Source organism: Nycticebus coucang, chromosome 21 (assembly GCF_027406575.1).
Source record: "Nycticebus coucang isolate mNycCou1 chromosome 21, mNycCou1.pri, whole genome shotgun sequence".
Classification (NCBI taxonomy): domain Eukaryota; kingdom Metazoa; phylum Chordata; class Mammalia; order Primates; family Lorisidae; genus Nycticebus; species Nycticebus coucang.
The window spans coordinates 17,796,302-17,820,751 of record NC_069800.1 but is presented as its reverse complement, the minus strand read 5'-3'; the positions used below and the strand labels follow the sequence as shown (position 1 = coordinate 17,820,751).

Sequence of the window (24,450 nt, the reverse complement as noted above, 5' to 3'; positions counted from 1 at the left end):
GTCACTACAAACAAACAAACAAACAAAAAATCTGTTTAGGGCCTGGTGCGATGGCTCACACCTATAATTCTAGCACTCTGAGAGGAGGCTGAGGTGGGAGGATTGCTTGAGCTCAGGAGTTCCAGACCAGCCTGAGCAAGGGCAAGACCCCATCCATCTCTGCTAAAAATAGACAAAACAAACAAACAAAAAATTAGCCAGGTGTCATGGCAGGTGCCAACAGTCCCAGCTACTCAAGAGGCTGGTGCAGAAGGATGGTTTGAGGAATAGGAAGTTGCTGTGAGCTAAACTGATGCCAGGATACTCTATATTTTCTTCATTTAAATTTTCTTTTTATTACCTAAATCGACTTGCTGTTGTGCAAGTTCACAGAGGTCACACACAGGTCTCATTCCTAAAAATGCTCTTTATTATCTGAAAATTAGGACAAGTTTGCCTTTCTTACATATTATCATCACATTTCTGTTTAACATCTTATTTCGAATGTGAAAAAACCATACGAGGTAAGAACTACCATAGGACACAGGAAGCTCTGGATATGCTTGATGTGGAGAACCAGATAACAGCCAATTGTCAGCTCCTTTCCTAGATCTGGCTCAAGGGAACATATGTTAAAGAAAAGCCAGCCTGCTGTCCTCATCCTTTGGAAGTAGGGCTGAGGCTAAGTGGTCTGGGTTTCCAAAAGGCTTTCAAAGCCACCTGACCTGGTGGGGACAGCCGTGCTGGTCCCTGACTCCCAGCAGGAACCCACAGCTGCTCAATGGGCTGGGGCCCCAGTGTGAGGTGAGGCAGGGTGCTGCTGCCTGAGCAAATGCCCTATCAACAGGAGGAGGAGGAAAGCTGAGAAAAGGCAATATAGCCAGACAGAGTGGCAAAACAGGGAGACCTCGCAAAAGCACAGGGCCCTGTGTGACCCGGTGCATGTTCCAAGCATTTCTGACCCTGCAAGATACCTTTGCCAAGATAGATGCAATTAATTTCCATATCACTGTTCAAAGTCTCAAAAAAAAAAAAAAGAAAAGAAAAGAAAAAAGAAACAAAGAAAAGGAAAGAGAAATGGTTAAGTGAAATCAAATGAGTATAAACATGAAAGAGAACTCTCTGTAGTAATATGCACTAAAAAGATAAAAGTTGACCAATGCTCTATACTATCTAATATCTATTTAATGTAGTGTATGTGTTCGTGTTCCACAATGCTTCATTAAATGACGGGCAGAGAAGAGGACAAAGTGAGGAGGGGAATGCAATCGCTACTTAAAAAAACTGTCCTACCATTCTGCACTCAGTGAGCATAGATGAAGGAATAAAGCTACACCAAAGCCCTGGGTGAGGAGGAACACAGGACAGGCCGGCAGAACACAGCCAGACAGTTAAGAAAGACCTGCCAAGACATGAAAGCGTTCTAGACTCTGTGGTAGATGGAATTCCTATCCCAATTTCCCACCTCTCCTTTCCCACATTACTTTGCAGGCCCTCCCCCTGGAGACACAGTGGACTCCTCACCCCTTGACTCAGGCTCAGTCACATGAATCACTCTGACCAATGGGATGCTGGACTGAAATGGATCTGCTTGAAATGAACTTTTGTAACCATGAGAAGAGCCTCTGCCCTGAAAGCCCCAAAAGGAACACATGTAGAACAGATCTGAGCTCAGCCTGCAGCAAGAAGTCAACCTGCCAACCTAGTTAAAACAGCTTAAAGCAGAGCTACCAGCCACATCAACCCAGATCTGCCAACTTCCAGAAAATGCAAAGAATGATTGCTGTTGTGAGCTATTACATTTTTTTGAATGTCTGTTACCCAGCCTTCCTGTGGCAATAGCTGACTGATACACTGGCAATCCCAAAGGGAACCCATAAGTCATTTAAAGACAGCTTTTCCCTGTAATCATAAAAAACCACTCACTCACCAGACTCACCTTTTTTCTTTGAACCAGACTTCTTCTTTGCAGGTGCCTCTTGCTTTGGTGCCTCCTGGCTCTGGACCATATCTGTATTTTTGCCCTGGATGGGAGCCGACTCAGTCCTTTTACCCTGATTAGCAGCCACATCCATCTTCTTGCCCTGAATGGGGGACCCTTCTGCCTTTTTGCCCTGGTTTGGTGTTCCCTTTTTGCCTGGACTGGGGACCCCCTCTGCTTTTTTCCCCTGGCTTGTAGTTCCCTCCGCCTTTGTGCCCTGATTAGCAACTGCATCTGCCTTTCTGCCCTGATTGGGGGTCCCCTCTCCCTTTCTGCCCTGGTTCTGGGCCCCCTCTCCCTTTTTGCCTTGACTTTGGGCCCCCTCAGCCTTTTTCCCCTGGTTTTGGGCTCCTTCCACCTTTTTGCCCTGGTTTGGGACTCCCTCAGCCTTTTTGCCCTGGTTCTGGGCCCCATCTTCCTTTTTGCCCTGGTTTGGGGCTCCCTCTGTCTTTTTCCCCTGGTTCTGGGCCCCGTCTGCCTTTCTCCCCTGGTTTGGGGTTCCATCTGCCCTCTTCCCCTGGTTTTGAGCTCCTTCCATATTTTTGCCCTGGTTTGGGGTTCCCTCTGCCTTTTTCCCCTGGTTCTGGGCCCCATCTGCCTTTCTCCCCTGGTTTGGGGTTCCCTCGGCCTTTTTCCCCTGGTTTTGAGCTCCCTCCACCTTTTTGCCCTGGTTTGGGGTTCCCTCTGCCTTTTTACCCTGGTTCTGGACCCCATCTGCCTTTCTTCCCTGATTTTGCACCCCCTCTGCCATTTTCCCTTGGTTTAGGGCTCCCTCTGCCTTTTTACCCTGGTTCTGGCCCCCCCCAGCTTTCTTGCCCTGGTTCTGGGCCCCTTCGGCCTTCTTGCCCTGGTTCTGGACCCCCTCAGCCTTCGTGCCCTGGTTCTGGCCCCCTTCTGCCTTCTTGCCCTGGTTCTGGGCCCCCTCGGCCTTCTTGCCCTGGTTCTGGGCCCCCTCAGCCTTCTTGCCCTGGTTCTGGGCCCCTTCTGCCTTCTTGCCCTGGTTCTGGGTCCCCTCGGCCTTCTTACCCTGGTTTTGACCCCCCTCGGCCTTCTTACCCTGGTTCTGACCCCCCTCGGCCTTCTTGCCCTGGTTCTGGGCCCCCTCTGCCTTTTTGCCCTGGTTCTGGGCCCCCTCGGCCTTCTTGCCCTGGTTCTGGGCCCCCTCGGCCTTCTTGCCCTGGTTCTGGGCCCCTTCTGCCTTCTTGCCCTGGTTCTGGGTCCCCTCGGCCTTCTTACCCTGGTTTTGACCCCCCTCGGCCTTCTTACCCTGGTTCTGACCCCCCTCGGCCTTCTTGCCCTGGTTCTGGGCCCCCTCTGCCTTTTTGCCCTGGTTCTGGGCCCCCTCGGCCTTCTTGCCCTGGTTCTGGGCCCCCTCTGCCTTCTTGCCCTGGTTCTGGGCCCCCTCTGCCTTCTTGCCCTGGTTCTGGGCCCCCTCGGCCTTCTTGCCCTGGTTCTGGGCCCCCTCGGCCTTCTTGCCCTGGTTCTGGGCCCCCTCGGCCTTCTTGCCCTGGTTCTGGGCCCCCTCGGCCTTCTTGCCCTGGTTCTGGGCCCCCTCTGTTTTCTTACCCTGGTTCTGGGCCGCTTCTGCCTTCTTGCCCTGATTCTGGGCCCCCTCAGCCTTCTTGCCCTGGTTCTGGGCCCCCTCAGCCTTCTTACCCTGGTTCTGGGTCCCCTCAGTCTTCTTACCCTGATTCTGAGCCCCCTCGGCCTTCTTGCCCTGGTTCTGAGCCCCCTCTGCTTTTCTGCCCTGAGCAGTGCCAGCAACTGGGGTTCTAGCCTTGGCACCCACTGGGGGCACAGCCACCATGGGCACCTCCTTGGGAGCAGTTTCCAAGATGGCAGCCTTTGAGGAGAGAACCTGGATGGAATTCACTACAGAACTGACTGCTGGTTCCACTTTTGCCACTTTTTTCTCCTTCTTCTTTTTGTCCTTAGGGGAGGAGGCTAGTTTCCCTTGGGGTACGGCTGGAACTGTGGCAACAGGGGCAATAACCACAGGGGACTGAACTGGGGTTGGAGCCACAGCCAGGGCAGGTGCCCGCACTGGCTCTCTGAGGAGGACAGTCACGTTGGGCGCCAACTCATGGTCAGGTATCTTTCCATTGGGTTTCTCTTCCTTTTTCTTGGTCTTTCCTTTCTTTTCCACTGTCTTCTCCTTCTTTTTCTTCTCTACTTTGTGGTGGTGAGTTTTTGCCATCTCCTTCCGCTGGTTGGCTAGGGCTTCTTCATACGATGTTTCCTTCATGGAGAAGGTCGACACCAGGAAGATGCCAATGGCAGAAACCACCATGAATCCGCCAAAGACCACAACTCCCAAGGTCTGAGTGTCGTAAATGTCCATTCTGGCTTGCTTTCCTTTCACCTGCCAAACACATACATAGACGTTACTTTTGTAGAAACTGAGGCATTCAAGTTTCCATCGCTTACCCCACCTCCAAACGAAGGTTCATGAATTTTTTCTTTCTGACTAATAAATTCAGAGAAGCAACAAACTCAAAAAACCCTCCCTAACGTCACATGTTCTTACCTGCTCTTCTTTAGAGAGCCACTTAGATAAAGCCACTAAAAATGAGCCACTTTTATCTAAGATATGAGCAGTCCCCTTAGTTCTGAGAAATGATGAAGCAACAGTTGAGAAATGGCTGAGTGCTGGTCTGCACTTGGAGCACACAACACCCAGGAGGCACAGAAGCCAAGATCCCATATCATGAGGCTGCCACCACAGGGAAACATGGGCACAGGCACAGGCCAGAGGTGAGATAATGAGAGTGGTAGAGACTGGCAAAAATGCCTCACACAGAATGAAGGAACAGTCACCACCCAGCCAAAGCTGACTGCACTGAGTGAAGAGATTTTTTGACTTTTCGTGTTAGGGTAGACATCTTTTCTTTTTCTTCTTCCAACGCAAAATCGAATGACTTCAAAAATGCCAAGTAAGTGAAACCAAACATGTTCGCAGGGTTTTGGTCACATGCAGGTTGGCAAGCAGGCCTCCAACTCCTTGCCCCTACTCTGTTCTGCCTCCCTTCTCCAACTACCCAAGTAGTTACAGTCCCAAAAGCTATCAAGAATTCAGTGAGAGAAAACGACCTTGATAGCGATGACTCCTGAGGAGTTATGAAGCCTGCAATTTGCATCCTGGGCAAAAGAAATTATAATTCTTAAGAGGCCCAGCAGACTCCAGGTTTGGAATTTCACATCTAAAGGCTGCACAGAGGGAGGGTGAGGCAATGCCACCAGGGCTGTTGCCAGACCATACACCCCACAACCAAGAGAAGTCACACCATTCTTATTGCCTAAGGACCAAAGTTCAGTCCAAAGAGTCAGAAGGGTCCACACCCTTCTTGGCTAAGTTCTGCTTCACTGAGGAACTCCAAGAGATAGATCTGTATTTGGATACATTCAAGTATGGTTTTCTTTTATAACTGAGATTTTATTGGTTGTGTTGAGGAGCAGTACAGACATTTCAATTTGTACACAATTCTTTAATATACATTCCAAAACATCTAAAAAGCCATTTAATATAATTTTGTTTTTGAGACCTGATTCTCACTCTCTCAACCTTGGGAGAGGGCTGTGGCATCATACCTCACAGTAACCTTCAACTCCTGGGCTCAAGCAATCCTCTTTAGCTTGAGCTACAGGAATATGCCACAACTCCCGGCTAACTTTTCTATTTTTAGTAGAGACAGGGTCTCACTCTTGCTTAAGCTGGTCTTAAACTCCTGAGCTCAAGCAATCCTCCTTCCTTGGCCTCCCAGAGTGCTAGGAGTACAGGCGAGAGCCAGTATACCTGGCCCATGTATCGTAATTCTTTTTTTTTTTTTCTTTTGTTTCGAGACAGAGTCTCAGCTATGTTGTCCTCGGTAGAGTGCTATGGCATCACAGCTCACAGAAACCTCCAATTCTTGGGCTTGAGCGATTCTCTTGCCTCAGCCTCCCAAGTAGCTGGGACTACTGGTGTCCGCCAGAACACCTGGCTGGTTTTTGATGCAGTTGTCATTGTTGTTTAGCTGGCCAGGGCCGGTTTTGAACCCGTCAGCCTCAGTGTATGTGGCTAGTGCCGTAACCACTGTACTACAGGTGCTGAGCCAATTGTAATTCTTTTTAAAACAATTACAGTTGACTTTCCAGCTTAAAATGTGAGGGCAGGGCGGCGCCTGTGGCTCAGTTAGTTAGGCGCCGGCCCCATATACCGAGGGTGGCGGGTTCAAACCCGGCCCCAGCTGAACTGCAACCAAAAAATAGCCGGGCGTTGTGGTGGGTGCCTGTAGTCCCAGCTACTTGGGAGGCTGAGGCAGGAGAATCACTTAAGCCCAGGAGTTGGAGGTTGCTGTGAGCTGTGTGATGCCACAGCACTCTACCGAGGGCCATAAAGTGAGACTCTGTCTCTACAGAAAAAAAAAAAAAAAATGTGAGGGCAAATTTTCCTTAAGAGGATATCAAATACCAGTACAGTCAAATGTTGATAACCTGTTTTATAAATTTTCAATATTTTATAGCACATTAACAAAGTTATTAGGAAAACAGGACGACCATGACCAAAGAGTGGTTTTCTTCAGGAAATAATTCTACTAAAATACAACTTGGGAAAACAAGTAATTCAAAGTGTTTAAGATAGCAGGACTGGAATTCTATGTTGTCATTCAGTGCACTAATACAATCCTTGTATTACAGGATGTAAAAACTAGCCCCCCCAATCTATGGAATGTTGAGCTGACACCCAAGTTCCCATAATTCAATATCCCAATACCTGATTTTACCAAAAAGAAAAAAAAAAAAAAACAGTGAATGGTTACTAGCATTTACATTTTAACATATGTGATGAGGTGGGATTCCCTCCTTCTAAAAATGTTTCTAGGCTTGGTGCCTGTAGCACAGTGGTTATGGCGCCAGCCACATACACTGAGGGTTCAAACCCGGCCCAAGCCAGCTAAACAATTGCAACCAAAAAGTAACCAGGCATTGTGGCGGGTGCCTGTAGTCCCAGCTACTTTGGAGGCTGAGGCAAGAGAATCGCTTAACCCCAAGAAAGAGTTGGAGGTTGCTGTGAGCTGTGACACCACGGCACTCTACCAAGGGAGACACAGTGAGACTCTGTCTCAAAAAAAAAAAAAAAGAAAAAACGTTTCTAGAGCTACTAAAAAACTTGCTTGTAGAAAATAGTTCATAAAGTTCCTCTGGATTATACAAGAAGGGAGCCAGGACACTGATAAGATGTGGTATGTGGTATGAATCAGCCTGCTGCTTTCTCTCGTTTCCTCAGCAGCTGGACTCTCCTCAGTTTTGGCTTCCCCATTTTCTGCAGGTGAATCTTTACTTTCTTGGTTAGCCACTTCAGCCTGCTTTCCCTTTGCAGCCCCTTTCCGTTTTTGTTGCTTTTTTTTTTTTTTTGAGACCGAGTCTCACTTTGTCACCCTGGGTACAGTGCCATGGCGTCATAGCTCACAGCAAACTTAAACTCTTGGACTTAAGCAATTCTCTTGCCTCAGCCTCCCAAATAACTGGGACTACAGGTGCCCACCACAATGGCAGGCTATTTTTTGTTGCAGTTGTCATTGTTGTTTAGCTGGCCTGGGCTGGCCTCAGTGTATGTGGCTGGCCCTGTAACCACTGTGCTATGGGTGCTGAGCCCATTGCAGTTTTTTGTCTGATGATTTATCCTTGGGTGCTTCCTGTTTTGGCTTCGTTTCCACTTTTACAGGAGCAGCTTTAGCTGACAACCTCGCCAACCTCCTTCATGAACTCCTTGGGCTCTTCCTTCACTGAGCCTTCCCAAAGCTGACCTTCCCCTTGGGCATCCTGGCAGAGGGGAGGGTACATGCCGGGTGCTTGCAGGCCATGGCCCACTGAGAGCCTTTGTGAACTTGGGCTGCCTGGCCACTGCCACTCCTCCCACCCACTGACCTGCAGTGACGGTGGGAGAACCGCACACTCAACTTTTAACTAATGTTGATGCTCTCATCAATTCTCAGTCCCCTGAACTGGAGACAGTGAGACAGGGTCTCCTGTGGAAAGGACCACTGAAGGAAGCAGACATGAGTGTAAGGAGGTGTGGGTAAAAGGAGGTGGCAGGGGCAGAGAAGAGGAAGAGAAGAGCCCAGGCTTTGCCCAGCATTGCCCTCCAAAATCTCTTGACACTGTGGCAGGCGGGGTCCAAGCTGGTTGGTGGCTCAGAAGCTGAGATTTCTCTTCTTCTAGAAGTTGAGATTCCTATTCCTCTTGAATGGGCGTTGGGGAAGGAAGTAGAGTAGGAATTTCCAAACAACAATCATGAAGTCCAATTTTTAACATTGGGGCATTGTAAAGAAGGGACTGCGAAGGGAGATTAAATGTCTCAGCATTACGTTCTAAGAAAAAGCTCTCAATGCAGAACAAATGTATGGTCGTGACATGCCCTTCTAGTAAGACCCTTGCAGGAAGAGAATTTAATAGGCTCATGATGAAAACTTCCCAGCACATGCTCTCCATGGGGACAACTTCATCAGCTGCCTCTATAATGCTCACTTCTCCCACAGACAGTCACCCCAGATTGGGCAGGATCAAGTCACAACTTTTCATTCTGGTCATAACTGCAAAATCTTAGGAGAGCTCCTGGAGACCTTCAAAGCCTGGGCAAAGTGGCAATTATGTTTTCAAGTGGATTCTGAAGTCTGGCCATGGGCAATGATGATGTGATCCACAGCCAAGGGGCTCTCGCATATGACAATCAAGGGACACTGCCACAAATGAACCTTTCTAAACAAACAAACAAAGAACCTTTCTAGGAACATACTCCCAAGTTAGGTGCTATAAAGAAAAGTGTGTTAGATAGATACAGTGGGCAGGAGGATGGGGATAAGAAGGTTTAGAACACTGTATGGTCAACCCATTCCTTGGTAGGCAGCCACCAAATGAAACTCTTCTGGGTACTCACAAGGACTTCTCAGAACTCTGCCAAGACAGACATGTTCAGGTACAAAAACTACATCATAATCACTACATTCAGTCTATCCAGATGACAAAAAGCCTCTAAGCACACCCCTTCTCCAGCGGGAGACTAATAGTAGGGGTCTGGGTCACCCTAGCTGAGGTTCTATAAACCCCAAGTGTCTTCCTTAACAACTATGTGCTTGAGGGGTGGCCTCCTATGGGCTGCAGCTGGCACAGGTCACCAGACCCTGACGCAGTGACCAGCCATCTACAAAGCAGGGCCTGTTCACCATCACAGACTGTAGAGCTCTGTGTAGCCTTGTGGTTTCCAACTTCTAAATTCTGGCATAAAAGCCCAGTTTGGAAAATTAAGCTTTAATCTGACTCAACACAGGCAAACATGGGATACAAAAACATATTCTCTGTTAGGAGCTCAGAATCAATAAATGCAAACTTATGAGAATATTTTTCCTCTGCAGAACACAAAAATGTATGCTTTAGAGCAGCATAAATGTGTCTTCCCAACTTTTGCAGAATCGGTTGCTTTAAAAAGAAATTGCAACCCCACCATAATTCCCAAGTTAGAATTTTTTTAAAGAAATCTTTCACAGGAAAATGAAGAGCCCTCGTCTTAAGTAGTAATACACTGAAACATTTAAGGCTAAGGCAATATCACCATGGACAGTAAAGAAGTCAAAATGAAAAACAACCTTTCAGCTGCCGTGCAGAGTCAGCGTGGTGGGGCATAAACATAGTGCTGCGAGATCCCTTAGTCTGTAGCCTTTCTTCCTGAAATCTGCACCAGGATCAGAGCCCACCTCCTAGGGAAACTTCTCCAGGGTTTCCCCCCGAGGGCCAAAGAATTAGGGCAAATGTGTGCCCACCCATAACTTGTACAATCTGACCAATCTGTAGTCTGTCAATACTAGAAACTTCTGTTATATATATATATATATACATAAACACACATATGTGTGTATATATATACTTTTACTCACTTACTACCACCACCATCCACTGAAGATATGTTCACCCCCAGTGAATGCCTCAACAATTCTAATGGATAGTCCCAAGCCCTATTTTTTCCTATAGCTATGATAAAGATGAACAATAACTAGTAATAAAATACAACAATTACAAGATGCCAGCATCACTACTCTTGCATTTTGGAGGCCATGATTAAGGAAAATAAGGGTGACATGAACACATGCACCTCGATACTGAGACAGTGGATCTGATAACCAAGCTGGCTACCAAGTGACTGCTGGGAGGGGCAGCGTGGACAGCATGGACCTGCTAGACAAATGGAAGATTCACATCCTGGCAGGCATGAGGCGAGATGGTGCAAAATTTCATCATGCTGCTCAGAATGGCATGCAACTTAAAACCTAGGAATCATTTATTTCTGAAATTTTCCATTTGATATTTTCAGACCACCGCTGGCTGCAGGTAAGTGAAATAGCAAAAAGCAAAACCTAGGATAAGGGAGTACTACTATATGGCTAGTACACTTAGAACATAAAGCAAAAAGCTGAAGGCCCGGAGAGGGAAGGATGCAGGAGGCCTCCCCGAGGCTGGGGGCCAGTCTCAGGCTCAGCTGACAGAAAACCACTTGCTCTCCTCTACGGTCCCAAGAGAACAGCTATGCAGGGAACAAAAGCAAGAAGAAACCCCAAATTCTAGACATGAAAGATACAAGCTAACTCGTAATTAACCAATCCAGTCCAATCTGGCTGCTGGGATTTGGGTAAGTTTTGTGGACAGACCCTCAACAGCAAGCACCCTGGAGTTCAGTCTCATCACCAGCCAGCTGTACCATGATGGACACTCAGAGAAGCTCAGGGCAGGACTAGGCAGGAAGAACAAGCCTCCAGATCCACTTCCTGGGCACACAGTGACCTACCAGGCGGTTACAGAACTCAAATAATAACGATAAAACAGAGACCCTGGCAGACACAGCTGCATGAGAACCAACATCTCATTTTTAAAAATGGTATGGAATAAACACACAAAAGAGTAAGAAGAAAAATATAAACATCCATTATCCACCATCTAAGTTTATCAATTATATATTTGTGCTCATATATATATACACGTGTGTATGTAAATATATCGTCTCACTGCCAGAGGGAACACCACGCTGAATTGGGACACTCATCACTTCCACATGTTTCTGCTAACATTACAAACACGTACCTCCACAAAGAAAATATAACATCGCTTTGTGTGCTGGTTAACTGCTAGGTCAAGTGACATTACTCTGGGTTTTACTTAACAACATTTTTTGGACTAAACCTTGTTATTGAGATTTATTCGTATAGTTACACATAGCTTATTCATTTTTGTGATCTAATTATATATCTAGATCATATATATTATTCACACTCCTACAAATTTAGGTTTTTAAAATTTATGCTATTTACACAAAACTATAGTGTAATATGCCTAGCATAGAGTGAATAATCTCCTTTACATCCCTGACGCCAGCCAGGGCACCTTCCTGGAGATAAACATTGCAACGGAAGTCATTTTACTGTTTAAAAGTTATTTTCTTCTAAAAATTTTGGTAATGCTTTTTTGCAGTTGGGTTTTCAATCACCAGGAATTTACTTTGGTATATGACAGGAAATAATGATATAACTTTTCCTCATCAGTTTAATTACCCAGCACTATCTCCTGACTCGTCTCTTCCCCACAGACTTACAGGGCCACCTCTGTGCCATTGAGTACATCTGTTTCTGGATTCTGTCCTTTGTTCACTGGTATATTTATGTCCTGCGTCAATACCACATTTCTGACCTGTGTGTGCCCTCGAAAATTTCTACTGTGATTTTTATTCAAATCACAGTGAATTTATAGGCCAATGTAGGAAGAAGTGACATTCGTAACCACAGAAGCTTCCTGTCGATGAACATAGTATGCTACAGCACTTAAAGGCATTTAAATGTTTGCTTCCATGCTTTTAGAAAGTTTTTACGATTTTCTCTGTAAAAACCTTACATGTCTTTTTGTTGTGGTGGTGAAGATTATTGCTATTTTTAAACGTGTTAGACAAAGATATTATTATAAATTACTTTTTCTGTTTCCCAGGTATGGATAATGAGCAAAGTTATTAATTTTCATATATGTTATTTACTCAGCTATTGTGCTGCACTCTTGTCAAATCTAGGACTCTGTAGTTTCCCTTCAATTTTCTTTGCAAAAAAGTCATCTGAGGAACAAAAAGACAGAATTGTTTCTTGCTTTCTAAACCATATGATCTCATTTCTTTTTTTTGGCGTAAGGGTGCTGGCTTAGAACTCCAATGCGGTGTTGAACAGTCAGTGCAGAGAACTGCCTTGTCACATTACTAAGTTTCTACTTCTAATGTTTCACTATCACATGTTGTATTTACTGTAGGTTTTTGGTAGAAATCTCCTTTCGAGTTAAGTAGGATACTTTATTCTCCTAGTTACCTTTCTATGTTGTAAACATTTCCTGATGGAGGTTCTTTTCTTTTTTGACACATCACTAGATTTGGTTTGTTCACATTTTTATGTGAAATGTCCTTGTGTGTTCTAAAGTGAGAAAAATTAGAGGTCATTCTCAGACTGCACTCTAGTTTTGGTGTCAGGGTTACTCAAATCTCGAGAATGAGCTAAGAAATCATCTCTTTTCCCACTCTTTGGGGCAGTTTGTATAAAACGGAGGTTATCTGTTCTTCATAGGTTTGGAAAAACTTGCCTGTAAACTTTCCGCATTGGTGTTGCAAAATCTTTTCCTAGGGAGGGAAAGGTAGGTGGAATGCTGATTTTTAACTGCTGATTTAATTTCAGTGATGATTCTAGAACCACCTTCTGGGTTTGTGATCCAAGCCATAAAATTAATTTTCACTAAAAAAAATTAATTTTCATTATTCCTCCTCCATCTTCCATTGGTTTATTCTGTCCTTTTTAACTTCCTGATATGGACATTTATTAATTTTTAGTCCTTTCTCTTTTCTTATAGCAAATATTTAAGGCAATAATTTTCCCAAGCACTGCTGTAGCTTCATCCTATAAGCTGCAATTCATAGTATTTTCATTATTATTCAGTTTTATTTTCTAATTTCCATATGACCTCTTTGAATTGTGAGCTGCAGTGTCTTTAAATTCCCTAACACACAAGGGGGTTTGAATTACCATTGATACATCCTAATTTAACTGTACTATCAGAGAATGTGTTTTGTGTGATATGGGTTAAAGCTTTCAGATTTTAACTACGATCCAGAAAAATAAACGTTTACGTGTCCCAGAACATAGATGTGTGTGTGGGTGAGCGTGTACACATACACACACACACACAAATATATGCATATGTGTATACACATAAACAACAAAGTTCTCATGATACAATAACTCCATCTTAGTATGTATGATGCACTACTATTTTCTATACCATCAAAAAATTTAAAAGTTTTTTTATAATTGACTTTGAGGTCCACATAGATTGGGACTCAGTTTGAAAAAATGTTCATTTAGAGTATATATTTGGTGAATTTTGCTAGATTGTAATCAATTTTTACAAATATACATGTACTTTATGGAGTACAAGGTTCTATAGGTACACTTAGTTCAAGCTTAATCATCTTCAATAGAATTTCACTAGTGTGTGCCAATTTCATGTAGCAGCTATTGTGATATCTTAAATCTCTCCCTGTGATCATGCACCTGCCAATTTCTCCCTGGAATCTGTAGATTTGTGCTTCTTTGGAAGTCTTCTCATTAGGTGAACATAAAATCAGAACTGTTACAACTTCCTGGTAAAGTGCCAACTATTCCCCAGCCCTTCCCCTTATAGAGTGACCCTCCGTATCCTAATAATAAATTTTTTTCATTAAAGTACAGTTTGTCTGAGTTTTAAAAATTCTACCAACTTTTGGGGGGTTAATATTGGCCTGGAATCTTTTTCTATTATTTACTTTCAACTTTTCTGTGTTTGTATGTTTTAAGTGGAGCTCTTAAAAATTGCATATAGATAGATTTTATTTTAAGACTATGTGGCAATTTGTCTTTTTAATTGGCAGGTTTAAGCTACTAACATGTATTGTGATTTCCCATATCTTGAACCCATTTATACTCTTATTTTGTGTTTCCTACTTACAATACCTCTTCTTTGCTTATTTCCCCCTTTCCTTTATGATTTGAAAGTTAAACATTCTATTTTTTCAATGAGTACCCTTTTGAACATTATAATTAAAATGTTTTTTACCCTTACATTTTCCTAAATACACACTTAACCAAATTTCATGAGTATCTGCAGCTACTTTCCTCCCCAACAGTGGAAACACACAGAAACCCTTAGGTCATGAACCTGACATGAGCCCCTTTTCTCCTTTGCTGCACCCCGCCCCTTCCCTCATCACACACATCTAGACTAGTCCAGACCAACTTATACTTACTTGTTTACCCAAACGTTGGCAATTTGCTCATCACTGCACCTCACTCCTTTTAGGGTCTTGCCAAAGCATATCCTTGATTAGTTCTTTCATCAAGGCTCTCCCCTGGATGGACTTTCTTAGTCCTCACAGGCCTAAGAAATTTCTTTATTTCACCTTTATTCCTAATAGGTTCAGTGAGCACAGAATTCCTTGATAGTTTTCTCTCTAAAGGTATTATTTTATTTGGCTTTTTTCTTTTTTGTGGATAAGAGAAAATTACTATTGAGAAATATCCTGTCAATTTATCACTCCTTGATGATATGGGGTTTTTTATTCTCTCCTTAGTTTTAAGATCCATTTCTGGGATTCTAAGAATTTATCAAAATATTTTTAGGTATTTATTTTGTTCAAGCTCATTGGGCTTTCTGAGTTTGAGGAGCAAGTTTTCCAATAATTTTGAAAAATCCTGTGTACTTATTTGAACATTGTCTTCCCCTATTTTTTCCTGGTAAAACTCTGAATTAGGCCTCAGTTCCTTAGGAAAACTCATGAGGCACATGCTCCACTCACCAATTCTCTCTGCAGCTAAATCTAACCAGCTCTATTTTCAGTCTTTTGAGTTATTCTACTTGGTTTTCAAATCTGCCTAGCTTTTAATGGTGCTATTTTTTGTTTGTTTCCTGTTTTCCACTGCCTTCTTTTCGACCTTTAATAGTGATTTTGTATTATATCTTTGGTGGAACTTTATCAGTGGCAATCCTTTACCAGGTGAGTTGTGGGCTTGCCTCTAAAGAGCTATTTTATCTTTACTTCAACTAGGCCCTCAGGGAAGTCAGTAGCCAAAGTCTAATTGTTACAGAAGGCATGCTCACAAATTCTCAGGAGACTTTGCCTCCCCTCTGCCTCAGGACAAATTAGATAAAACTCTCAGCCATCATCTCCCCTTGCTACTGGGTCTGTCCTTTCATTGAGGGTACAACCCTTCACAGGTTCTGGTTTTACACAGGACGTGAGAGAAGGCTCAGTTCCCACCTCCCCACTTCAGACAAACCCCTGTCCTCCCTGAATATTAAAGCCAAAGACTCAAAATTACTTGACTGACAACACCCCCTGTCACTCCCCTCAACCTAGGCCTACAGACCTTGGCCATCTCTTCTACCTTGTAAGCTCAGCTAGGCTTTAAAAAAAAAAAAAATGCTTATTAGCCATCTAATAATTCCAGGTATTTGGAGAAGTAGGTTTCAAATCATCTGCTCTAGAATTATAAGTGTAATCTCTAATTTTTTTGGTTACCTAAAGAAACTAAGAGAAAATGCAGTAATTAAAAGACAGATTCTGAAAAAATTTATTTCATGTCCTAAGAGGATGGATATAACTGACTTCTACTTTAAAGAAACAATGCTACTCATTTCAAAGAGTTGAAACACTAAAAATAGAAATGTATTCTATTATAAGCCTCTGCTTATTCATCAGCTATTTCAGATTCAATTTCTATGCCTCAGGGGGGAAAAAATAAAGAATTGACATTTTGGGGATGTTTTTCCAAAATAACAGTTTTTGGAAAAGTAGGTATTTAAACAGACCTAAATCTTCTAAGCACTTACAAGAAGCCTACTGGCTTCATCTTATTAATGAAGACAAAATGCCTAGGAAGCAGGAATTAGGAATCAACTTCTCAAAAGGACATGTACAGTGAAGATACGTTAGCCCACAAGAAAGGTCTTACTACAGTAGACACCATCTCCCAGAAAGCAGAGATCAGACTCGAGGGGACGGTACCAAATCAAACCTGGGCACAGCAACACTCGGGAACTGATGAATGAAGGGTCTACACAGGATCTCATCAGGGTAGTATTTGCTCACATATATGGTATAGGAACCAAATCTAGACAGAATAAGAACACAAGTATCCTGAGGGAGGAAATAACACACAGTATGGAGTTCTACATGTTTACGTTTTTGGAAAGAGTTATTTCTTGGTTCTTCATAGTTTCCACACTCTAGCACATGGTGTCTCACATAAGTTTCATTTTCTGTTGTTGCTGGTGTATAGAAATACATAATTCCAGTAGGGTGAGTTTTTTCGCTCAGTAACTTGCTGAATTCTAGTAACAACATGTATTGATTTTACAATTTAAAATTTTTTCTACACATATAACCATATGAATCACAGTTTTGTTCCTTTCTTCACAATCTTCAAATCTACTCCTTAATTTTTCTTGGAATTTTTGCACAGGGTAGAACCTCCAATATAGCGCGTAAAGAGAAAGAATAACAGGCATTCTGTTTTCCTGATTTCAAAGGGAAACATCTCACTGTTTACTGTGGTTGCTATAGGCTCTCTATAGACATCCTTTATCAGATTAAGGAAGTTGCTTTTTTATCCCTAGTCTGCATAGATAGACAGTAAATTTTATCAGGTTCTTTCTCTATATCTATTAAAATAGATTACTGTAATCTATTAGCATGGGAAGCAAATATAAACTTATTTTTTTTAACATTAAACAAAGTTTGCATTCCTAGGATAAATATGACTTAGTCATTATATACACTGTTGTACTTGGTTTGTACTTCCAAATACGAAATCTGACTGATAATTTCCTTTCCTCCTACCATGCTTGTCAGCTTTTGTGACAAGGTTGGCTGACGACACCAAAGGCAGTAGTATAGTTTTTTTTTTTTTAAAGAGTTTGAGGACAATCAAGATGTTTATTCTTTAAGTGTTTAATAGAGCTAACTAGTGAAGCCATCTGGACCTCATATTTTTTTGTGAGAAGATGATCATGGATCTAATTTCTTTAATAATTATAGGGCTATGTAGATTTCTCTCTCTCTTCTTGAGTTCAGTTTGATAAGTTATATTTTTCTAGGAAATTGTTAATGTTGTCAGAACTTGCAAAATTTTCACCATGTTGAGATGCATAAGTTTTCTATGTATGGTTCCTCTAACAAACACCAATGGCATTGACTTTTCAAATTTTATTTTTTTTCACTTAGCAGAAGTTCATAATAACCATTTGTCTTTCTTTTTTTTTTTTTGTAGAGACAGAGTCTCACTTTACCACCTTCGGTAGAGTGCCATGATGTCACAGGACTCACAGCAACCTCCAGCTCTTGGGCTTCCGTGATTCTCCTGCCTCAGCCTCCCGAGCAGCTGGGACTACAGGCGCCCGCCACAACGCCCGGCTATTTTTTGGTTGCAGTTCAGCCGGGGCTGGGTTTGAACCTGCCACCCTCGGCATATGGGGCCAGCGCCCTACTCACTGAGCCACAGGCGCCACCCATTTGTCTTTCTAATATTTACTACAACTGTAGTGAAGTTCCATTTTACATTTTTTTTTTTTTTTTTTGGAGACAGAATCTTACTTTGTCACCATTAGTAGAATGCCATGGCATCATAGCCGTCATAGCTCACAGCAACCTCAAACTCTTGGGCTTAAGCGATTCTCTTGCCTCAGCCTCCCTAATAGCTAGGACTACAGGCCCCCGCCACAATACCCGGCTGTTTTTAGAGATGGGGTCTCGCTCTGGCTCAGGTTGGTCTAGAACCTGTGAGCTCAGGCAATCCACCCTCCTCAGCTGCCCAACTGTTAGGATTACAGGAGTGAGCCACAGTGCCCAGCCCCATTTTACCTTTTTGATACCAGTTATTTGTGCTTTTTTCTTAATCGGTTTTGCTTCAGATTTGTCAACATTATTCATCTTTCTTACAAATTAGATTTTGGCTTTGTTGTACTTCTCTACTACATAGCTGTCTTCTGTTTCATTCATTCTTTCTCACCGTGATTTCCTTCTGACTGATTCACATTTATTTTGCCTTCTGTAATGTCTCAAGATAGATGCTTAGCTCATTAATTTTCATCTTTTTAAAAAATGTATTTAAAGTTATAAATTTCCCTGTCAGTAATATTTTAGGTACAACCTGTAAGTTTTGATATGTATTATTCAAAACATTTTTTTTTTTTTTTGAGACAGTGTCACTTTGTCACCCTCGTGCCTTGGCGTCACAGCTCACAGCAACCTCCAACTCTTGAGCTTAAGCGATTCTCTTGCCTCAGCCTCCCCAGTAGCTGGGACTACAAGAGCCCACCCCAATGCCCAGATATTTTTTGTTGCAATTGTCATTGCTGTTTTAGCTGGCCAGGGCTGGGTTCAAACTCTCCACCCTTGGTATATGGGGCTGGCGCCCTACCCACTGAGCCACAGGTGCCGCCCTCACTTATTTTTTTGACCTACAAATACCAGAAGCATTTTTAAATTTCATAATACATGGAGATTTTCTATTTATTTTTTTATAAATATTTCTAGTACAACTGAATTGAGTTCTGACTACCTGCTCTATATAATTTCAATCTTTAATTAATTTGTTGAGACTTACTTTTAAGGTCACAGATACAGCCAATCTGAAAATTTTGAAGTACACACGAGTTGGCTGCAGTGTTTTATTTATATATAGTTACACACAAACCACATTCCTTATTTTATTCAAAAGTTCTAATCTGTATTGACTTTTGCCTCCTTAGATGTCAATTACGGACAAGATGCACTAAAATTCTCTACTGTGATTACAGACTTAACAAGTTTCTGGTAAGTTCTGTCAATTTTTGCTTTATATTACATATATTCAGATTATGTTAATAGATTCAACCAAACTTAAAACTGCCATATCTTTAAACCAAACTGAACTTTTATCATTATGAAGTGACCCTCTTCTTTATAATACTTTTTTGGGGTGTTAAATATAACATTAACATAAGACTAGTTTTCTTTTAATATTATTTCTATAATATCTCGTTTAGCCTTTTACTTCTACCTTTTTTGTCTCTTGTCAATAGCACAAGAGTTGAATTTTTAATATCCAGTATGGTATCTTTATGTTCTAACTGGAGTATTTAGTTATTACTAAATATATTACCTTTAATATGAATACTGATATATTTGAGTTTGAATCCATAATCTTGTTTTGTGCTATTTTCCCACTTGTCCTGGGATTCTCTCTGTCCCCTTTCTCATCTCTTTTTGGATTTACAATCTTCCATTTCCCCCTCTACTACTACACAAGTCAGTCGCTGTTTCCATTCTTTACTACCTTAAAAAACAGTGATATGCAAGGCTCGCAAAATTCAAAGCTAAACAAAATCTATGTATTCTCCATTAATTCCATTATCTCTTCCAACTTAAATGTTATTATTTTCATGTATTTAATCTTAGACTTTTTTCTGGCCTCCCCAACATTATTATTATTCTAATTTGTTTTGAATTTTCCAAATATTTACCACCTTCTTTATTCTTCATTGCCTATTACATCTTACTTTTTCCACTTGGCATCACCTTCCAAGAATAGCCTTGAGAATTCCTTTCAGTGAAGATCTGTCAGTAGCTGCCTTGGTTTTTGTCTTAAAAATGATCTTTTCACCCTCACTACTGAATTTTTCCCTCTAGTTGCTGGATCACTAAACTGTCTACCTGTGGACTTATTTTTATTTATCCTGCCTGGGCTTTTGCTTTTGTTTTTGGGTAGGAGTCTTATCCATCCTATAAAACTGTCAGGCATCAGCTCTACAGATCCCGGCTCTGTCCTCAGACAAACCTCTCAGCCTATTCTCCCTAATTCTTAATTGGTCTTACAAATTATTCCTCAATTTGATTCTCTAAGATGAATTCCATATATTTTTTTCTTCTGCTCCATCTTCCAGTTAATTTATTATCTTCAGTTCTAAGCTGCTAATAAACCTATTTATTGGATTTTTATTGCAACTATTAAACTTTTCATATCTATAAGTTGTACATGGTTCCTTCTTCAACAAATTTTCTAGGTCATTTTATAGTTTCTTGGTCCTTGCAGATATTTTCAATCTTGCCTTTTACTTTAAGCACAGTAAGGCATTAAACATGTGTGTCAACAACTCCATTATCTTGCGTTTCACAGGTCTGTTCTTGCTGGCCTCCCTCACAGTGCTTTGCATCTTCCGTGTTTAGTTATTTGTCACTATTGACTGTTCACTTTCCTCCCTGAACCTGGGATAGTCCTTCAAAGATCTGCTTATTCATGGCCTGGTCCAGAGCACTGTCCACCCAGGTCAACTCTAAAATAAACAATCTTAAATAAAATCAGCTTGAGAGATCCCCACCCGATTCAGGTTATGTGATCTGCATGCAGAGGACAACTTATAATGCCCACTACTCAGGAGGCACCCTCCCACCTGCCCCGCTTCTAGAGTAAGTGCACTTACCCTAAAGGCTCGTAGTCCTTTGTGGTTCTAATTCTCTGGGCACAGGCCTCCCGTCACGCCACAAACTTTGATCTCTACCCCTTGTGCCTGCAGATGCCCTCAAAATTGAAGACTCTGTCCAGTTTGCCAAAGGCCCTCAGTGTGCTTCTTACTCGCCTGGCTTATTCCTTTCGCTGTCTCTTTCTTAGTATCTTGCAAGGCATTCAATGCTTTCCACAAGGTAGACTTTTATCTATTATCTGGCACGGGCCCTAGCCCAAAATCAAGTCAGAAGACTGTTTCAGATAATCCAGCCTATCCTATCACCAAAAACCCTGTGTCCCCTTCCATCCTTAAGCTAATTGATATTTGGCATTGTTGCCACTCACAGTGAAACCAAATCCAAGCCGATCAAGCTCTTAAAAGTAAGAAAGAGCACTGCTGCTATGGGTGCTGAGGGCCAGCTGTGCCAGGAAGACTGTTTCCAGCTCCCCACCTGGACATACCATACTTTAATGGGGGGTGGGCAGGAGTATCTCCCCACTAACCCCAACGCCTAATTAAAAATGTGTGGGCCAGGGGTAAATGAGGTCTGGTATCCAATTGTTGGTTTTTCTTTGTTTAAGGAATCTAGTTTGGGAGAGAGGAACAAGATCAGGGCTCTGCTGAACTCCCTTCATTCAACTCTTATAAGAGCTGCCTTTCCACTCCAATTTGTATTAAGAAATATCATTTGCTCATCAGCAATAAAACCTGACCCTTTTTACAATCCCTCCACAAAGACCTACCTTTAATTAAGGAATTCTGCTAACCAAACATCCCATCTCTATGAAAAAAAGAACTTCAGCATGAGTGAATTATTTCTTCTTTTGCGGTTTTTGGCCAGGGCTGGGTTTGAACCCGCCACCTCCGGCATATGGGGCCGGCGCCCAACTCCTTTGAGCCATGGGTGCTGCCCGAATTATTTCTTATTATCAGTGGTAACTCAAACTTTGTTTTGGTTCATTTTTAAAACCTTTTATAGTTTATTCCAAAGTTTCATAAATTGATGGCTATAGTATAAATCCATATAAGCACGTTGGAAAAAAGCCTAGCAGTTTCTTTTAAAGCTGAGCATATGCCTCCTTATGGTCCCACAATTTCACTCCTAGGTATAGACCTAACGGGAATGTATGCATGCACTCAGCAAAAGTCAAGGGCAAGACTATTCACAGCACTATTTCAGCCCCCAAACTGGACTGGGACTATTACAACCCCAAACTGGAAAGTATCCAAATACCCCCCCCCCCCAGAGTAAAACAGATAAACTGATACATTCACATGCTGGAATATTAAACAAGAACACCAACTGAACCAACATCAACTACACCAACTACCTGGGTGAATCTCATAAGGTTGAATGAAAGACACAAACAAACATGTGCCCTATGATTCCATTTACAGCGTGCTCAAACACACGCAAAATAATGCATAGTGTCAGAAACAGGAGAGTAGGCATCCTTGGAGGAGGGCAACAACAACTGGGATACAAAAGGACTTGGGGAGGTCCAGAGTAATATATTTCTTGATCTGCTAGTTAAATGAGGGTGTTTAGTTTGTGGATCTTTCTTGAGCTGTAAACTCATAATGCATTTTTCTGTACACATTTATTTCTGAGTAAATGTGTTTAGAGTTAAAGAGTTAAAAAATATTTGTCATCTTTGCAGAGAAAATGTCCCCCATGGATTGCTGGGGAGGAGCACCTTGAAGGCCTAACCCCACACCACCTTCTAGCTCTCTCACATGCACACAGTGCTCTCTCCAAAGACAGGAAGTAAGTGGGGACCAGGCTCAAGGTCACCCCCGCACCTCACAGGGCAGTGACTCAACAGGACCCACAGACCTTCAATGTCTTGTGGCCATTACCTACTGTGTTGTCCTCCTCAGAGCCTTCTCAAAATCAAACTGTCCAGAATAAGACTTGGAAACTTCCAAATTAAGAGAGAAGCAACTTAAGATGGAAAAAGAGTAGCTGAAGAGGGCTTCAAAGCAGCAGCTAAAGTTGACCTTTTAAAAGTCCCTTGACACATCAGTAAGACTTTTCATTAAGGGTTTCAATAATTCGTTTATTCTTGAACATTGATTCCTTCCTTCCCTCCAGCATAGTGATTACTATTAAATGCTGAAAATTAATATTTTTCTAATTGCTACAAATATCTACCAACGAAATAAAAATGTATTCAACAGAACTAAAGCTACATCTAAGTCCTATTCAAGATCAGTCTTCATTGAAAACAAAACTGGTTTTGATGCAGTTGAATTGTAGATTTTAACCATTGAATGAAAAGTTCCAGAAAAATCTACCACTTGGGTGTGAATAAGGGTCTTTCACTTTTTTTTTAATTTATCATTATTATTATTATTTTTTTGTTTTGTTTTTTTTTTTTTTTTTGGTTTTTGGCCGGGGCTAGGTTTGAACACGCCACCTCTGGCATATGAGACCGGCACCCTACTCCTTGAGCCACAGGCGCCGCCCCAATTTTTTTAAGACAGAGTCTCACTTTGTCACCCTGGATAAAAGTGCCATGGCGTCACAGCTCACAGCAACTTCCATCTCTTGGGCTTCGGCAATTGTCTTGCCTCAGCCTCCCAAGTAGCTGGGACTACAAGTGCCAGCCACAATGCCCAGCTATTTTTTTTTTTTTTTAAAGAGACAGAATCTCATTTTGTTGCCCTTGGTAGAGTGCTGTGTCATCACAGCTCACAGCAACCTCCAGCTCTTGGGCTTAGGCTATTCTCTTGCCTCAGCCTCCTCAGTAGCTGGGACCACAAGGGGGCTATTTTGTTGTTGTTGTTGCAGTTTGGCCAGAGCCAGGTTGTGAACCCGCCACCCTCGGTATATGGGGCCGGTGCCCTACTCATTGAGCCATAGGCCCTTAAATGGGGGTCTTTCACTTTTTAATGTAAAATGACTAGGTCAGACGTTCCCATTAGAAAGGGCTGGGAATCTAGGTTCAACTCTTCATTCCTTTGCCTAAGAAGGATGGAGGCTGAGCCTGGACTGGACCTGGAAAAGACTCTTTCCAAACATACCAGTCCCCCACCCCCACTTCCACGCAGAATCCTGAGAGGAAAGGAAACCACCGGGAAGTGAGGCAGGATAGTAAGTAACCGTATCCACTCCTCTCACTCGGTAGTCTGGTGAAGTCTGACCAAGAGAAAAGAAAATGGAATGCCAACTACAAGAAAAGAACTCTCCCTCCTGCCACTAAGGAATACTTTTGCTCACTAAACACAAAATCCACCTCTTTTCAGAGTAAGCCAGCACATGGTTCAAAACCAAAATAACTTTTTGTTTCCTGGTGAGTATGTCACCACTGACAGGCTCAGTTACTCTGCGAGCCGAACCTAGCGTCCGCCAGTTTATTTACACAGGAAAATAAAGGATGTTCTGGCCAAGTCTCCTCCCTGGAACTGATGTTAGCAACAGGGAAGGGCCCTGGCTGTCGAGGTCTGTGGGTAATGGGTTGTGGAAAGACAGGTAGCCCTGAGATCAGTATACCCTGCTGGAGATTTGGGGCTCCCAGTAGAGGGCCACACCCAAAGCCTTCCCGGAAGGCTCACTTCCAACCGTTGGCCTCTGCTGCCAGAGTGGGGATTCTCTGTATTTGACAGCAACCCTCTGCACATGACTGTCAATTTCTCAACTGGGGCCAGGCTGGAGGCAATCCAAAAATCACTCGCATTTGGCTCTGGAATATGTTTTTGTGTTTATACTTGCTGCTCTAGGAATCCAGACTACTTCGGGCTAAATAATAAACTCACAGAACACAAGTGCTAGTAAATCACCTCCATTAGCTCAGCAAGAATGGGGCATGTACTGGGTGCCAATCACTGTTCTCAGCTCTGAGGAAACAAATATGTACAATCCCTGCATCAGTAGAGCTTATGCTCCAGAGGGGGAGATGACGAGGTCAGTCAAACATGGG

The 24,450-nt window shown here is 42.6% G+C and overlaps 1 protein-coding gene across 3 annotated transcripts in view; it reads right to left on the bottom strand.

Moving 5' to 3' along the window:
• RRBP1 (ribosome binding protein 1) overlaps positions 1 to 24,450 on the bottom strand; it is a 77,726-nt gene that overhangs the window by 46,453 nt on the left and 6,823 nt on the right. For 2 of the 3 annotated variants that reach the window (XM_053574434.1, XM_053574437.1), the window contains exon 2: positions 1,910 to 4,322. In XM_053574434.1, the coding sequence (XP_053430409.1) occupies positions 1,910 to 4,301 (2,392 nt within the window). In that variant the 5' untranslated portion in view covers positions 4,302 to 4,322. The remainder of the gene's footprint in view (positions 1 to 1,909; positions 4,323 to 24,450) is intronic. The other variant, XM_053574436.1, reaches the window with a different exon arrangement.